Below are 17,198 nucleotides of genomic sequence, written 5' to 3'. Positions count from 1 at the left end.
TTGGTTGTAACACAAACACTTGTTGATTCTTCTAAAACATGAGAAATCATGTGTTTCGGTGATATTAAATACCCCATATATCATGTACCATTTGCATAAAGTATATGTATACCTTAGGGTGTACCGAAATTAATATTTGAAAAAATTAATTTTGTTTTTAATCATGTAAAAACGTTGTTGAGTCCTTTCGTGTTAACCATGAAGTACAAAATATCGTAATTCGATCGGAATTTTTACATGAAAAAAATTGAGAGGAAGAATTGACTGTCATTGAGGCCTCAAAATATCAAATTAGGGCAGTTCCTTCGAATAACGTGCCCAAAATCCCTTACAAAACGTATCATGGGGTTGAATGAAATATATGGGACCTACCCCGAAACTTAAGTAAATATTGATCATTTTCGGTATGGATCCAAAACACTAAGTAAACCCCAAAATATATAAATATTGTAGGTATCGTCATAAAGGGGCTACCGCAAAAATTTAACATGTTCAACATTTTTGGTACGATGAGTAAAAAAAACTTCGTTAAATTTAGATGGTTTGAGAATGTACAACGTTCTCCACCATGAGTTGGGCCTTCAAAATATCTTAAATTTGTTTGGGTCCTTATATAAGTATATGTCAAAGTGCGGCTAAAAATTTCAAATGGCAATGGAGCTGAGCAATGTTGAAATGTGGACCAAAAATGAAAAGCTTCATCGCAGAAGGTTTTTTTATTATTCTCCAAAAAAAACATATAAATCTACTTCGGGTTTAAAATGCAGCCATTAAAGTAGATGATTGCCCTGTTGTAACCTGTACTACATCATGGGGCTGCCATCTATCGTTATATAGAAACAACGCTTCATTGAGTTTCCTGTTATTCCTATTTTATGTTAGCCTAATTTGGTGATGCCGATTTTGATTATTATAACGTCAGGGAGCTTCGTATGCATTTTATCTGAAGGGGGATTAACAAATATTCGAAAACCACCTCCATTAGAAGATTCGGTTTGTATTCTAAACTGTCTTATAACGTTGTAAATTGACTTTCAGGAGGTATTTTTTTTTTTTCAAATTTCACCATTTAAAATTCTGAATATGAGGTACGACTTTTATATGATAGATAGGAGCAGAACATTTATATAGCAAAACATGAACCCATATTGAAGATGCTGTGGAAAATGCACCTTTAGCACTCAAAATACTAATTTGGGTCTATATTGATCATATAGTCAATTCGCTTGGTTGTATATGCGACTTGGAACAAAAAAAGACTATACTTGAGTGGAGAGATGTATCGCTACTGATAATTGTTGTCACTCAATGAGAACTCAAGATAACCAAAGCCAATACCTTTGAAAAGGGTATGTAAAGTAAAGGGTATATAAAGGAACCGTTATCTAAACGTGGACCCCAATAGAATCTGAAAATTATAAAACTGGAGCATATTTTTTCAGAATTTCGAAAATTGAGAGGTACTGTTATTAACATGGACCGACGTTATACCACATCCAAAGATGGATCAATTCGGATATTCTATTAGCTTCATATGTGATTTACAAAATTTCAAAATGTTGACCTTTTGTAGAGGAAAGGTCAATTTTTTTTAACGAAGATTTGTTAAAAATATTAAGTTGCTTAAAATTTGGATCAAATCGAATACTTCGTTCAAATGATTTGAGCAAAATGTTTAGTGGTCTGTTCCCGTACTGCAAGAATCTACTGGTTTTTACTACGATAAAAAAATTTCCTTTATGGTATCGAAAAAAATAATAAAAACTAGTAGATTCTTGCAGTACGGGAACAGACCATAGATCGTGCACATCAGCCAGAAGAACATTGCAGAATCCACTCCGAATTGTTGAAAATGGATTTGATCTAAAGACATTTGAGGTTGTAAAATCGATGAGACGCAAAGGGTAAAAAACATAAACAGAGTGACCCATTAAAAAAGGATTTATTAATAAGTCTATCTGTATACATTGAATCCCACTATAAATACATTAATTTTTATTTATATGTTATATTTTACTTTTCTTATTAAGGTTTTAAAATTTTATATCATAAACAAGGCCCTTTGAAACCCACACATAAGGCTAACTTACCTGAAAGAAAGTTCCGAATTCACTTTAAATAACTAACAAATTATTTTCACTTTGCAAATTTGAAGTTTAGTTTGTTTGCCTATCAACTGAACGGTGACAGTATCACAACAACAACAATTCAAATGTAAGATACAACAACATAGTTGTACTTCAGAATAATTTCATATCTTATCTCGCCTTTTTGTTTTATTTTGATTTCAGTACGTATTTATTGCAGATTTTCTTCGTTCGTATTAATTTATTTATTTTCTCACAAAATTTCAACTTTCGTAACGCAATTTTTTCCACATGTTATCTATTTCAATTATATTCGTCTGAAGTGCCAGCCTATGTGTATCACTGAACTACTTTCAATAAAAGCTACAAGATCAAATTTTATCTTTATATAGAATTTGTTTTCGAAATTGATAACGAAATGTGATTTTACAATTTTAGTGGAAAGTAGAGGTCTCTCAGAAAGGAGTCTATAAATTAAGTTTTGTTGGCAATAAGAATAATAATTCAATTTACAAAGATTCCAAGAAGCTGTATTTTTAATATCAGATAAATTAAGAAGTAAAAAATTACAATTATAATGGCATCTTTCAAGAGACAAGACTGTTAATAGACCGAAACCTAATTTCTGTGTACAGGATATTTTGTACACAATTTCATTGAATGTTGTTTTTTTAAGAAGTATGACTAATATTGTGAAAATTGTTTAAAAGCATCTAGTAACGTATTTATTTGAAATCCAACTGAATTTTTTGCCTTTCTTTCATTATTTTATTATATTTATTATTATATGTGTTTCTCTCCGAAAAAACATATTGAAAATATGTTAATGTAAAAGTATACGACCAACACGACTATTTTTTTAGTTGTAATATTTTTAACTGTCACTTGTTTTTGGGGTCGTGTCTTTGCTATAAATAAGACGAAACAAAAATACTTATATCCACAGATGGCGCCCAAGCTTCTTGTTCAATGATGACGAAAATGCAAATATCCGAAGACTACATAGCAGTTACTCGCTCTAGGACGTATACCAGTAACGTCATACGCTACGTAAGGGAATAGATTATACTATAGGATGTATATCCGACAATTATTTAAGGACTAAACCATGGCACAATGAATAGGTAGTCCATTTAGCGCAGCTGATGTCTTGATTAACTGTCCAAGTGGGTAATTTCCACTTGAATTCGTTGTGCAGTGTTGCCAACCATTTGAAATATTATATGGAAAAATTTTACAGATAATCGAGACAAAAACAAAAATTGTTGTTGTGATACATCATTTGGTAAAGCTTGATGGAATTTTATTGGACAAGAATGTTAAGTGTATCTTGTATCTTCCAAACAATCATAGCAAGACATATGCAGGGCGTCACGCGTTTCTTCATGTCGCGTTAACGCTAACCGAAAGGTAAAATATATGGTATGTTCCAGAACCTTCAATAATGTACAAATTTTTCTTTATGATATCGGAAAAATAGTATATATTTGTAGATTATTGTAGAGCTGGAACAGGCCATAATTGAACCATGGTTTGCATCTAAAAAAATTTAACGCTTTTTTGCCAACAATTCCATTGGCATTACTTTCTCTTACCGGCACCAGCTGATTCTTGTTTGCCGCCTTGTCGTTTTTCGATTTTCCTAACCCTATTCATATTTTGTTTTGGTTACCTATCCTCAGTAGTAGTAGCGTTGCCAGTATTGGGATTTTTTTTATAAATTGGGGACATACATTTTGGGGGCTTTTTAAATTAAAAATATTTTTCTTCAGAAAAATGAAAAAGGGTTTCAGTTATTTCCGTCGTGATCGGAAATAAGGCCTTTGGGTAATACAAATGTTGAAAAAAATTGAATAAGGCCCATTAACACTGCAAAGTTACATAAATATCATAGGTATTTTAATGGGGCTTTTTCAAAGCTTTACCACTGCAATTCAAACAATCATGTGGTTCGGCTACTCTGGTTGTGTGTTGGTTATATTGAGTGAAGCATAATACGCGGGAGTTGAGTTTGCGTTTGTTTACATTTTTTTCAAATTGTTTATATCAAGCAAATTTTAACAATTGCAATTTCAATATTTGAAAATTATTTGTTTTAATATTTGTGATGTTATTGTGAAGTGGTGAACATATTGGAAACAAGTTAAAAAGGTGAGGTTATGTGATTGTACTGTAGGTGTACGATTTGACGGCTTACAAGGCTTTGGCTTCAGTGATGGTAATCACTATGGCCACATAAAGTTCATAACCATGGTACGATAGAGACATGTGTCATTCGAAAGCCATGGCCCTGAACTTGTATATTCAAAAGTTTGTGTCCATCGGAAAGACGATCCATATTGGATTCCTGCTTTTGGAGATTGCACGAAATTATGTTCCAGAGTTATATATGCTGGATACCTGCTTTTAGAATTTGCAAAGAAAAATAAAGAGGTAAGCATTAGCAACATGTATATATGTAGTATTTTAATAAATGTTTTCTTTTTTCGGCAGATTTCAATGTGGTATCAAATATACGGAAGCGTGACAAACGTTACCTGACCTATAAGAAACAGCATTAGGAACATATTCACAATCTCCACCAAAAATGGTCAGAAATGAGACAAAACAGTAAGGCAACACAACAAGGAGTGGAAAATATATTATCGAACTCATATTTCATTCCTTACCTGTTGTACTAAAACTAACCTAGAACAACATTAATAATTGATGATGGCACCTTAAAGCCCCAAAACAACAACAAGACGACAACAGGGGTGCAAAATGCAAATCAACCACCACCATCGAACAGACAACCACACCATCAGCACTCTGCTGCTCCCATCTGTCTGTGACCAGTTGCTTGTGTTGTGTCTCTTCTATGACACTAAGCCAACAGCCTATGGAAACCTGGAGATGGAGAAGAAATATGAAAAGCAACAAGGAGCACGATGATTCGTGTTGGCTTTGTTTACATTTGTGAATAACAGCCATAAAGACAACAACCTGAAAACATGTCTGAGCAGGAGCACTGGAATAGCAACAAAACTGTGTAGATATTTGAATTTTTCGTGCAGCAGCAGGACCAGAGTCCTTCTTATTACTCATTATGCGCATAATGTGAGTAAGACGCATAGCACAAGACAAGCCAAAGAGAGAGCAGCACAAAATACTGTTTTGGATGGGCAATGAGCGATTGGGTGATGGCGAGAGAGAACAGACCTGATGCAGAGGTCACATTAGAAATATTTTTGAGAGGATATGTGTATATTTTCCTTCTTCGTTTCTTTTTTTCAAATAGAGCCTCAGGAGATGAATACGACAATGATTGTAAATCAACAGTGAATTATTTTGAAATTAGCATATACTAGATGTATGGCGGACGATGATAGACTTTCTATATTTGTTTTTGTTGTATTTTGTATCAAGCAATCGGAAGCAATGAATCATTTCTTTTTTTGGAAATCTATCGCATGGAGGAAATTAAAACGAGGTCAAAGTTGATTTAAGGCAAAAGTTTTGCTGTTGTTCGAGAGTAGATTCTGTATGGCAAACGAAAGGGTTTCAATTAATGTGAATAACAAGAGAATTAAATCGTTTGTATTAGATTAGCTTTGCTTAATTTGAAAATGGACATATTCTAACAATCTGTTAAGAAATTCGTTTACTAGGCATTCCAATAAGGCGAATAAGCAGAAGTTGCCTCAAGTTTCAAAATAAAAGGAACGTTTTAAATTAAGAAGAATTTCTTTTAATTTAATTACTTTCTAGCTGCCGTACAGACAGTAAACTATCCAAACCAGTTGAAGAGGTGAATTATCCGATTTTTGATTTAAAGACGTAGATTCATCTGAAGTCGATTGAGAGATAGAAAATATGTTAAGTTCTTATTGGAAAACCCTTTAGCGAAATATGAAATCTTATTTAACCAAGAGATCGAACCTAAAGTGCTGAAAATCAGGTTCTTCGGTTTTAATTAATAAAAATGTATTGACAAAATTGGAAGTTCTGTTAGCCATTTTAAGACAAAACTGCCATAGACTATCAAATTTAAATCGGACAGTAGAGGTATCTTGGAAATATTTCTAAACATACACCGTACACAATTTTATTCAGAACCAAATTTTCTCGTCGATAATATACACATTTGTATATTTAAAAAATAATAACAATAGACTTACTTCGATTGCGTTTTTCGAATATTTGAAGCCATTTCGATACACTTTCCCTACAAGGCAATAGTGTAATAAAATATGATAGTATTCCTGCAAGAACATGTGTGATGTTATGTCGACGTTCGTCATTTTAATAGTGAATTTTTAAATTTGTCGAATTCAGGGATATCAACTATTTAAAATGTTATTAAGATGAAAAACATATGGCCTCAATTCCAAGGTACGATATTGTACCTGATTAAAGATGTTAGTTTTAGTATTCAATTTCGAATTTCATGATATCTCTTAATTGTTTTCGTTAATGAAAACCGCATACGCATTCATAAATATTTTAAAATTATACATTTCAATTTCATAAGTATTTTTCAAGTTATTAATTTTTATTTGCATTTATGTGTCTCTGTCTGATTGTTATCACCTTCTTAACCAGACAGTCATTACCACAATGAAACATTTACACATTCTCACGCACACACATACGCACATATGAATACTCAAAGACACATATGACTGATATTTTTCAAAGTAATTAACATAAAACGCTTTTTATATTTGCAGACATACATTTGTGAAATTATCCTTTTTAAGCACTCTCTGGTGTTTTTATATTTGACAACAACGAACGAGCGAACGTACGAACGGAACAAACGACAGCCATGGTGATGGTGACACATTTTAAATGATAAACATGGGTAATTACATATGTTGGGATTTAAGAAATTCACACTAATGCGTAATGAATGTGTCAATGCATTAGGATAATGAAAATGGCTTAATTTTCTAAATAAATGAACAATGGCGGCAACAACTTTAGGGATTTCCGAAAAGATTTCCATTTTGTTTAGAATTGAATTGAAAATCATCTGAGACACAGAGGACCATAGTCCATAGTCCATTTACTCTTAAATATTCCAACATCTCCGAATAATAACTGGAGCAGTAGCAAATCGAGTCACCAAGCTCCAACCCCCAAAAAGTAGCAATACTTTCGCACACAAACACATACTCGCCGAACAACTCTCGCCCATACAACGAAGTTTACTCTCACGCAAATCATTGCCTTACTCAATGTTTTGTGTGCCACATACAACAACGACAACAGCAGCAACAATTCACAGAATATTCCTTAAATTGCGGACAAGCAAAAAGTTCTAGTTGAGTTTATGTAGAACCGGGAACGCGTACGGAGGTCCTCTCGCAACGACACAACGCAACGTTGCATTTTTAGTATCCCCAATAAAAAAACCAACAAGAAGAATAACTAAAACTAAAAGCCAAAGGAGTTGAAAACCATTTGCTGCTCCTGCTGCTCTACGACCATCATCAACACCACAACAACCACGAATCCGAAACATAACGAAGGAGCACAGCATACGCATACAGAAAAACATAACAAAAAAATTCACAAAACGTAGACGAGAATTAAATTGAATATAAAACGAATAAAAAAGAAATAAAATATCGAAATAAAACGCGACATCAAATTGTGCGGTATACTATCTACGGCAGAGGTGACACCAGCAACAATAGCATTTTAACTTTACACCTTCCACAACTCCACAACAGCAACGCTAAAAAATAAAATATATTTTTCTGTTTAGAGGAAGACAACAAATGGTGCCTTGAAGGTTCGCCCAAAACAAACCTCAAAACGTATTGTAATAGATAACGATGATGAACTCAAGAAGCACACCGAGCAACCAAGAAGACAAATGAAACAATTTTTATTCGAGAAATCTCGACTTGGTCTCAAGTAGTAAAATTTGAATTAGTTAGGCGTACGTGCTTTCCTATAATTTCTTACAAGCTGTTGGTTGGTCCCTGCCAACAAAACAAAAGCAGAACATAACAATAACATAATTTAAAAAAAAAATCCTTGTCATAACTCTTTTACAACGCACACAGAAATGTGTCGTCGACTCTGTCTGTGAAATACGAAATTCATCAAAACGAAAACAAACCCCCCGACTTCAGTCTCCTACAGCAGCAAAAAAAAATAAATTAAAACGCACGGAGAAGCAAGGATATACGCGGATGAATTGAAGTTTGTGTTGTGTTTTGTAGTTCTCCCTAATCCACAGTCACACATCTCTTTTTGTGCACCACGTCATTCATTCCGTCAACCAGCCACCCAGCAAGGAAGGACGACGAACGGCCATAGGAAAACACGAACGAAACGACCTCATAGTTATTTCGAAATGCAATTTTCATCACAACAGCCAGCCAAAAGAAATTCATTTTGATGAGTGAGTGGTGAGTGAGAGAGTGTTGAGTGAGTGAGTGGTGCATCCAAATGTTTTAGAAGGTGTTTTCTGTTTTCTTCTCAACATTTGAAAAGCGAAATAATTAAAAACCACAGAAAAAAAATAATTAAATTAAAATAAATAATAATTCTTAAATATTTTTTTAGCAATTAAAAGAAACAAAAAACGTGCCTATTTTTAGGAGCAACATTAATTTAAACATTTGCAAAGTTCGCTGTGCTCTCGTTTTTATGTTTTTTCCTCAGTTACAATAACAAGAAAGTGAAATAAAAAATAGAAAAAACTGTGTCTGAAAAAAAGTGCAAAAACAAAAAAAAAAAACGTATATTTGGTACACTTTTAATTAAAACTCAACGGAACAACAACAACAAAAATATTTCTTCGCTTGCAAAACATTATCACCACTAGCCAGCCAGCCAGCCAGCCGACCAACCAATCAACCTATTTAACCGGTCGTCCTTCTTCCCTCCCATTGGCATCATTTATCACATTGGATTTTCAAAATGACCACAGATTTGTTATTTCCCAAAATTGCTGATTGTTCATATGTTTCGTGCTATTGGTGAGTAATAAATGAACGCATGATAAACCATTTATATTAGTAGTTATTGATTGTTAAATGCAATCGCAAATTGTATTTATTACATTTTTAGTTTTATGAAATTAGTTTCTTTTCAAACTTTAAGAGATTATAAAACTTGATATCAAACACAAAAGAATGCCCATTTTATGAAATACAGAATATTTCGCGGTGTACTTTCTAGTTTTATTCATAAGGAAAAGATGTAATAGTGAAGCAGGAAATCGACAGATCGAAATTCGTTGAATTCTCAGATGCGTTTCTCGACTCCCCTTTCTCGACTTTAATTTTTGTTATGGTTTGTTGTTTGTTTGCTGGCATGATAACTCCTCACTGGAACATCGGAATCCAACGGTGTTAGAAAGAGTACATGACTGGCTCTCGTATGAACTAGGATTATTGACTTCGCTCTAAAATTAACAAAATTGCGGACCTTTGAAAAAAATGTTTTTGGAAAATTGCCAATTTTTAACTAGTTAGTTCATACGATAGCTATACACTCACAGAGAAACGTGTAAATATTTTTAATCGATTGGGTTATTAGTTTTGGAGCTATCGTGCCCGCCATTCGCAAAACCAATGTTTGGAGAAAAACGCGTTTAAAGTTTGAGAAGCCCTTCAGCCGTCACTTGATACTGACACAATAAATCGACTATATCTTCAAGAGTTCTTGAGATTTTCACTTGAAATTTTCTAGGGACATTCTTGAATTAGGGAATAGTCGATTAAATCGATTAATAGTGGTCGATATAGTTGTGGAGGTAAAATTTATTGTTGAAGCTTGAAATGTAGATGACGAGAATGAGGGTGTAAAGTTGGGTTGCCAGATTTCAATTCTTAAATAGCGGAACATTGGGTTGTAAAAAGGTGTTCAATACAAAAAAAAAAGTATCTTCATGTTATTTCAAAATGTTTGACTCATAAGATTTCATATGGGGATCTTTAAGAGAGGCTTCTGTAGGCTTCTACTGTTTTTTCGTATGTTTGTAGTATCCTTTTCCACTTTATACCTATGATAGCTCAGAAAACTTTTCATCGGTTGTAAACAAAACTATTCTATTATTCCAGCGGCAGATCCACTTATATATTAAGCAGCCAAGCCCAGGAAGGTTGGTAACCATAGTGCTAAGGCGAGACTCCCAAAACTCGCTGACTGTCCGCGACCTGTGGATGCGTCCTGTGCAATTCACATCTGCTCCCGTGGACAAGGGGTATATGGTGCCTGTTAGTTTTTTATCTACGTCTTGACAATGAGCTCTGCTTTTCTTTGGAAAAATTACTGACCGTTTATCTCTACTAATATCTAAGGTTGATTAGTTTGGCCGTGAATGATTCTGATCTGATATGAAAGGAGGACAATAAAGATCCTAAATGAATATAGTAAATTTGGAAAGACTTGTTGAACTGTTTCGAGCAGTCGCTACATGTTCCACTGGGATCGAATAAATGTTAATTTGTTATTATGTTGGATAAAATTGCTGACTCCGAATGAAATATTTTCTTTATCATCGAGAATGGGCTGTCTTTAAGGATTTTTACCACATAAACATATTGTGTGGACCCAATAAACCTTCGTCCCATTTCGGTATTTTCATTTCATTTTTCATTTTGATATCGAAGCGTAATTTGGTTGTTTCTCGAAAATGTGTTACTTTTTGAAATGACATATTTTGGAAAATTTGCATTTTCCCCATAGATGTTGGGCCTAGACAATTGTATTATTTATTATTACTATTATCACCCTTGCAGAAGCAGCTGTACAATAAAATCCAATTACTTCACCTGTTACAATTAAAATAGATATGGTGTAATTTTAAATTAGGAATGATTGGAAAAATTAATACAAACAATCATTCCAAACTTCCCTAGGCCAAACTAAAGATACAATTTCTTCTAAAGAATATTAACTGACACAAGCTTTCTTTATTGTCATCCCTCGAGTAGTGAGATTGTGCCATTCAAATTAATACCCACAACGTTTCCCTTAGGGACAGCATTTGGCATGGGGAAATTCACCATTAAATAATGACCTAATTAAGGCAATCAACATTTAACAAATATTTACTACGCTCCTACCTGGTAATTATTTAAAATTCAAAAAAATTGAATTGTAATTTAATTTCGAAAAAATTCCACTACTAATTTTTACCACCATTCAACTCTCCGTTCCGATACCAACAGTCAGTCAGTCATCATTGATCAATGATTTATTAGAAACATGATATCCTTTGGCATTTGTTGGCTTGATGCGTTTGTGTATTTTTTGAAACGAACCATTAATTTTACGCTCTGCTCCTTTGCCATGAATGTTTGGGTAGTGGGTGGGTGAGTCAATTCACTCTGCCTGCCCCGGTGGTAAAAGATGAAGAACATCAAGGTCTGACGCCAGCTACCTTTTAAGTGAATTTGTTAAATTTGCATTAATTAAAAAGATACAAATCGTTGTAGAATATACGATGCCACAGCAACAACACCATGAAGAAGGTGAAGAAGAACATGACAGGTAGACTTGTTGGCCTTCATGCTCCTGCTGATTGTGTGTGTGTGACGAAGGCATGCTTACCTAACAACCTACCGGTTGGCTTTTACCTTTTGAACTCGACCGAGAGTGCAGAGTATATTTTGTTTTTAATCTATAAAAATTCATCAAATCAGAAGCTACAAGTAGACCGGAGCGCACACACATATACTGCCACACGCACATTTCCACTTCTGGTGGCAGCCCGTTCACCATTAGCATTGAACCATTCCATTCCGCCACTACCCCTTATAGCTTTAAAAGCGATTTCTTTTCAATTGTTTTGTTCGTTTGTTGTGAACTTTTTTCCATTTTGTTGTTGTTTTTTTTTTTAATGTCATGGAATTTCTCTTCTGGCCATTCTTGTCTTTTGTGCTGATATCCTTCTGGCATTGGTTTGTGGACGATGTGGATGGATTGGTTGGGTGGTGTGTGTGGGGTAGGTGTGTGAGCGTATGATTCGGCATTTATAACCAAGAAGAAGAAATAAAATGCTGATTTATAACTCGATTTAAAAAAGATTGATTTCTTGCTAACAAAGTGGAAAACACAAAACTTAACAAGCAGCAGAGCACAAGCAGAGACACACAAAACAGTCAGACAGACAGACATCGAAACATGTTGGGGGAATCCGTGGTAGCATTGGGGGGATATTAAGATCCTACAATGTGGTCATTATGTCCAGTTGTTGTTTCTTTTTTTGTTGTCTGAAATCAAGTTGTCCAAGAACAAAAAAAAAAAATATATAATAATCCTTGTCCTTGTTGTCATCAACATTTGTATCAGCATCGTTAATGTGTGGCCATTATTACCCAAGATTACCAAAAATGGAATGGAAAAGGAGGGGGCGGAGGGATATGACAGCAATTGTAGACATTTGGTAGAGAGGGGTTAGGGGTGTATATCTTTATTGTTATTATTAACATTCCAGTTATCATTAATAAAATTAAGCATAAAATTGAAAATGTTACATTTATTGCAATACCAAAAACGACAACAACAAACAACTTAAATGGAAAATGATGAGGAGAATGGCAGGGATAACAAAAGAGTTTTGTTCATCCTTATTTTTATCACTGTTTTTTAGTACTACAAAAAAAGAATAAAAAACGCTCCATTATGACTGGTTCATCCACCTATAAAAATAAGTACATCCCAAACACAAGTACACTGTCAATGACAGTGTACCAGGGAGATATTGTGAAATGAAAGAAGAGGGGCTGAGGGGATAAACGCATTTGAAAAAAAAACAACCTTCATTAATGAAATACCCAAAATAATCTCTCTTCTATCGCAATGCGTTGTAACAGTGGCAGAAAAACTTGTATGTGTTTTTTTTTTTTCATTGTAAGGGGGATTCATTTGAGTTGCTACGGAAAGATGACCTGTATTGTAATTGGAAGGTGGTTATCTGAAAGTCCTTTTGAAACTGATTACTCTTGGTGACATTGGGCAGTCGGTGTTAATATATACCCTTAGAAATATACACCTATTTTGAAAATTTATTTTCAAGGTCTGTGGAGTCAGAGTTTATGTTTCGGGATAGAGTAATGCTTGCTGTCTATAAATTTAATGCAAATATGGTACTTTATACCATTTTAAGAGAGTTTTGATTATTGCAATTTGTGAGATTGGTACCTATCTATCTATGTGGAGATTATATGCTCATTTTTATAAATATTGTTCACTATTCTTATTGCTTGATCAAAAAAGTTGAGAGTGTACCACAAAGAGTTGTCAATAGAACCCATCTTCGTATTAAATATGGGTTTGCGATGTGCACTTCATTCTCTTCCCTTTATAGGGGACGTACCAGAAAGAACGGAGTGGGACCCCATCTTCAGAATATTACGGAGAACAATGATTGAACCGATAATCCCAGTCCATACGAGAGTCAGACTTGTACTCTTTCTAACACAGTTGGAAATTTCGGATTCGATGTTCCAGTGAGTAGTTATCATGCCCGCCATCAAAAATAAGGACTTTTATTTGATCACAAAAAACAACATGCAATACAAACACATTTTTTAAATTATTTTTCTTCCTTTTTAAATCTTCAAATATATATGTATGTGCAAAGTTTCAAACCTTAACAATGATTGGTATTCATTTACCATTTAAAATCCTTAAAATAAAAAATCGTCCATTTAAAAACCTTAAAATAGAAAATCGTATTAAGGCTTAATATCCTTTGTGTGAATTTGTAAAATCAATTGACCCATAATGTCTATCTTAGGTCTAGATTTGGTTGAGATCAAATTGAATATTTCATTCCATCTTTGTGGTTATGTAGGTTAAAAAGAGGGATGGTTTACACAAGCACATGTTGAATAGTAGAACCTACACTTAAGCCTGTGAGTGGTCTGTTGAACGCTCTAGAGTAGGGAGAAAGTTAGAATAAGTAATCATATTTTCCTCAGATGGGTTAAAATCGGATACTTTGACCACATTGTGGGAGAACTGCCAGAAGCTTTTGGCTGCCTTTTCCCCATTATCGAGCTTGATATAATTTGAAGAAAAATCACGTTGGACAAAATTGTAATAAAATTCCTTCAAGAGCCGGGCGGACATATCCTAATCGACTGCATTTGGTATCATAAGCCATTATTTTGTTAAGGGTATAATTGTGATTTAGAACCGAATTAAATTTAAGATCCTTCTTCTTCTGATATTTCGATGAAAAATTCAATTTTTTTCCAGAATCCAGTTTAATAGTTTTGCCTTCGTAACATTTAGGAATGGTGTACCCAAATGTTATGAAATAAAGTTAAGGTTTTAAAATAACCTTTTGATTGTAAAAAATATTTAATTTATTCAGCAAAAATAAGCTTCTGTATTATAAAACTTCCTGGCATAAAAATTAGTCCTTGTGTAATGAAATACAAAAATGTTTTTTTTTGTTTTCTCCTGTTTGTTACCCATCTTCACAAAGTTTTCTATTGAGTTTTAGAGTTTATAAAAGAAATTTGTTTTGTACTCAACTTTTTCACTTCGAACTTTTGCTGCTGGACGCAGTTTGGTATTTTTTATTGTTTATCAAAATTTACCAGCCATGACAAATTTACATTTAAATATTTACCGACTACGAAAACACTCGCACACGGCAAATATTCCTAAACGGTGGCGGACAGCCGCCGCCTGACCATTTCCAAAACATTGAAAATCATGCAACCGTTACAGTGAAATATTCGGTGAAATTCCGCAGAATGTGTCACATGTTTATTTTCCCATGAATCCCACTGTTGCCGTCGTCGTAGTCGAAGTAGTAGAATTTCATCAAGTAAAACTTTTGCTGGAATTTAAATGCCAGACAATTCCAAAGAATCCCCTCAAGCCGAAATAGAAACGTAAAAATGAACCAAAAAAAGGAGGAAGAGGAAAAAAACGTAACGTAACAAAATGAAATGAAAGATCCACCACAACAATATGGGGAAAAGAAGGGCGATAGCCAGCCATGATATGATGACGATAGCTATGGCGAATAGAAAAAAAAAAAACAAAGTGAAAAACTATGATGCAGAATCTCGTGAAGCAACAACACCAACTAAAGATTCGTAATGCATAGCTGGCAAAAAAAATCAGAGGCAGCGCAAATTAAACGAAATAAAAACTAGTAAAAATATTGCTACATTATAGCTACGACGAATTTTATTTACCCTCCAATAACATGAGGGATAAATTTGGGTAAATATCAACTTCGGGTAAATATCAAATTGCATTTATGAAACAAAATGGTGGGTGACCAAACATAGATATAAAATAAAGTTACATTTAGGATGTCCACCTTGTAATATTTCTAATATATAAAAATCGTGGATGCCATAAAAATGCGCTCACCCTCCAACCCCGCTCTCCACAAAGAAAACATCTAAAACGCGTACTGTAGCTTACAACCGAATAGTAGGAAACCAGAGCAAAATACGTATACGAATTACGAACACAAAAAAACCTGGATGAAATGAGAAAAAAACTAAAAACATGAAATGAAACGAAACGAAGGACCACCAAGAGCAAGCAGGCAAAAGAAAACCAAAATAAAAAAAACAACAACAAAAACGGCGAACATAACAGAAAGGAGTTAAAAACCATAACATTTCTCCCTCTAAGCGTGAGCATGACCGTTTGACCTAATTTCTGACGCGTTTGAGAAATGAAAGTATTTGAATATGAATAAAGTAGAAGAAGTGTGAGCGTGTGTGTGTGTGTTTACAGAGTATTGTAGTATGTGCGATACAACCAACTATACAAATTTGTACAACAAACCAACATATGCAGTATGTCGCTCTGTATATAAATATGTGTGTGTTTCGAGTTTTAGAATACACACACACACATATTTATTTTTACTTAAAATATATATCATACGTAGACAGATTCTCAGTTTTTTTGGAATATTTAAATGCCGCTTTCTACAGGTCTTCTGGAGATCCTGCAGCTCTTCTAAAGGTGGGCATGACATTCGTTAGATATTTTATAGATATAAGATGCCTTACTCGTACAGATAATATACTTCGTAGAAGTTTTTTAAGGATAGGACACTTTCATGTCGTCTTTAGATAAAAGAGCTACTGCTGGACTTCTACGCATATAAACCTCCTCAAGGTCTTATGTCAAGAGAATACCTGTCACATGTCTTCTATTGTCGCTTTCTACGTTTTTTTTTTTTTTTTTGAGATCCTACACTTATTTTAAATTTGAAAGTTTCTGATCTTCTATAAGTTATCATACGGGTCTTATAAAGACAATAGTAGATAGAATACCTCCTCCATGTCGTATTTAGATGTAGGAACCTCCTCCTGTGGAGAGAAGAAATTCTTCAAATCTCATTTCTGTTCGTCCTTTGATACCTTCTGTTTCTGTATGGAAGGAAGGTCACCTACATCTCATATGTGGATGGAAGATGCATGTATTACTCCGTCTGCCATAAGTCTCCTACAGGGCTTCCATAGATAAGCCTCTTCCAAGTGTTCTAATAAGCAAATATTCCATAGGAATTTAGAAGAATTATTACAGGTTTTCTATATATAGAAAACTTTGTGTAGCTTGTTTTGAATAGAATACCTTCGTATTTCCGCGGTTAGGAGGGTCTACAAGGAATTGAATACCTACTTCAGATTTTTGAATAAAATACCTTCTTTCGTTAGTCTAAGGATAGAAGACCTCCTACAGGATGGAGAAGTAACCTCTTGGATAGGCTTCTTGAATAAAAGCTCTTCTTTCGTTATTCTAAAGATAAAAGACCTTCTACATTTCTTCTAATAGCGAAGTAACTCCTATAGAAGTAACTTCTTGGATGTGCTTCTTTCAAGCGTTCCAATAAAATATCATTAAAAGCCTTCTGTGGATAAAATACATTCAGAAAAAGCCTAAACATTTTCAATAGACGGAAGACTTCTATATATAGGAGACTTCGTACCTTGGGATATAATACATCTTAGAGATCTTCTGCTTTTTAAACGACCTGCCGTCAGAAGAACTCCTACAGGCTTCAAATGATAGAATACTTACCTCTATCAACGAAAGACTTTCTTCAGATATTTTATAGATAGAAGACCTACTACGGGTGTTTATTGAATAGAATGCATCTTACAGATC

At 34.1% G+C, this 17,198-nt stretch overlaps 2 protein-coding genes across 3 annotated transcripts in view; one reads left to right on the top strand and one right to left on the bottom strand.

Annotated features, from left to right (window-relative positions):
- The window catches only part of LOC133336437 (protein lifeguard 1), a 307,141-nt gene that overhangs the window by 49,411 nt on the left and 240,532 nt on the right, over window positions 1–17,198 (bottom strand). The window lies entirely within an intron of this gene.
- The window catches only part of LOC133336438 (protein N-terminal glutamine amidohydrolase), a 36,157-nt gene continuing 27,926 nt past the window's right edge, over window positions 8,968–17,198 (top strand). The window contains exon 1 of the mRNA XM_061544733.1: window positions 8,968–9,067. Coding sequence (XP_061400717.1) covers window positions 9,009–9,067 — 59 coding nt within the window. The 5' untranslated portion in view covers window positions 8,968–9,008. The remainder of the gene's footprint in view (window positions 9,068–17,198) is intronic.

Source organism: Musca vetustissima, unplaced genomic scaffold, assembly GCF_032173495.1.
Source record: "Musca vetustissima isolate MV318-11 ecotype Yass unplaced genomic scaffold, APGP_CSIRO_Mvet_v1 utg4709, whole genome shotgun sequence".
Lineage (NCBI taxonomy): Eukaryota > Metazoa > Arthropoda > Insecta > Diptera > Muscidae > Musca > Musca vetustissima.
The sequence above is the reverse complement of the archived record's forward strand: the minus strand, read 5'-3'. Positions and strand labels throughout refer to the sequence as shown.